The sequence below is a fragment of the Galeopterus variegatus genome, unplaced genomic scaffold (genome assembly GCF_000696425.1).
Source record: "Galeopterus variegatus unplaced genomic scaffold, G_variegatus-3.0.2 Scaffold28778, whole genome shotgun sequence".
Lineage (NCBI taxonomy): Eukaryota > Metazoa > Chordata > Mammalia > Dermoptera > Cynocephalidae > Galeopterus > Galeopterus variegatus.
Genome location: NW_007754889.1, coordinates 6,481 through 7,772, shown reverse-complemented (window position 1 = coordinate 7,772; position 1,292 = coordinate 6,481). Strand labels below are relative to the sequence as shown.

The window sequence follows — 1,292 nt, the reverse complement described above, 5'->3', positions numbered from 1 at the left end:
GAGCCATGGATGATAGAAGAACACCCAAACCAGAGCCTCCCAGGTTAGTAAGCACATCCTGGGCAGAGGCCAGAAAGAGTAAAACCCAGCAGATCTTGGCTGTGTTCTTTGTTGTTTCTAGCAATTTTTCCCCAGATCCCTGAACAGAGGGTGGCCCATCTCCTTGCTTCAAACACATGTATTAAATAATCTCTTAGATGGACTCACACATATATATCTCTGTATTTTATTTTGCTGTTTTTTAAAAATGTATTTTCCTAAAATATAATCCCTACATTTCTCTTCTTTGACATTTATTTTTGCTATTCACTTTTTCAGGATTCTCAGTTGCCCTCATGTCCTGCACTCTCATGGACATAGTTNTGAATGATGCTCAGAGGACTTTGTACAGGGATGTGATGCTGGAGACCTACAGCAGCCTGGTTTCACTGGGTGAGTGAAACTCCCCAGTAACATTCAGGAGAAACACTTTGTTTTTTTTGGTTTTTTTTGTTTTTTTTTTTAATAAAAATAGGAATGGTTTATAGGTTTTTATACTATTTGGTACCATTACATTTCATGAAAAACATGTCATGCCTATCTAACAAAAGATTCAAATTGGCCTCTTTATTGTGTAATTTCTGGAGCTGAAGACTTGTCATTCTTCCATGTACCTGGCTTTGCAGTTTTATAAAGTCCTATGTTACTTCCCATTAACAGGGCACTGCATTAGTAAACCTGACATGATCCTCAAGTTGGAGAAAGGAGCAGAGCCATGGATGATAGAAGAACACCCAAACCAGAGCCTCCCAGGTTAGTAAGCACATCCTGNCTGGGCAAAGACTTTATGAATAGGACCCCCATAACATAGGCAACAAAAGAAAAAAACAAATGGGATTATATCAAGTTAACAAGCTTCTGCACTGCACAAGAAACAACAGAGGAAAAGAACAACATACAGAGTGGGAGAAATTATTTTTAAACTATGCATCTGATGAAGGATTAATATCCAGAATATGCACATAACTGAAACAACTTAAAAGTAGAATAACAAATAGTCCGATTTTAAAAATGGGCAAAGGAGCTGAATGGGCATTTCCGAAAGGAAGATATACAAATGGCCAACAGATACAGGAGAAAATGCTCAACATCACTCAGCATCCAGGATGTGTAAAAGGCACATCAAAATATTTCATGCCACTTAGACTGGCTCCTATCAAAAAGGCAGAGAACAAAAAATACTGGTGAGAATGTGGAGAAAGAGGAACCGTACTGTACTGTTGATGGGATTGTAAATTGGTGCAGCCATTATC

At 38.3% G+C, this 1,292-nt stretch overlaps 1 protein-coding gene across 1 annotated transcript in view; it reads left to right on the top strand.

Annotated features, from left to right (window-relative positions):
- Window positions 1-318: 318 nt before the first annotated feature.
- Window positions 319-1,292, top strand: part of LOC103583814 (zinc finger protein 879-like) — a gene marked incomplete at its 5' end in the record, with an annotated part of 4,684 nt that continues 3,710 nt past the window's right edge. Inside the window, 2 exons of the mRNA XM_008565034.1 lie at window positions 319-432; window positions 700-792. Coding sequence (XP_008563256.1) covers window positions 319-432; window positions 700-792 — 207 coding nt within the window. The remainder of the gene's footprint in view (window positions 433-699; window positions 793-1,292) is intronic.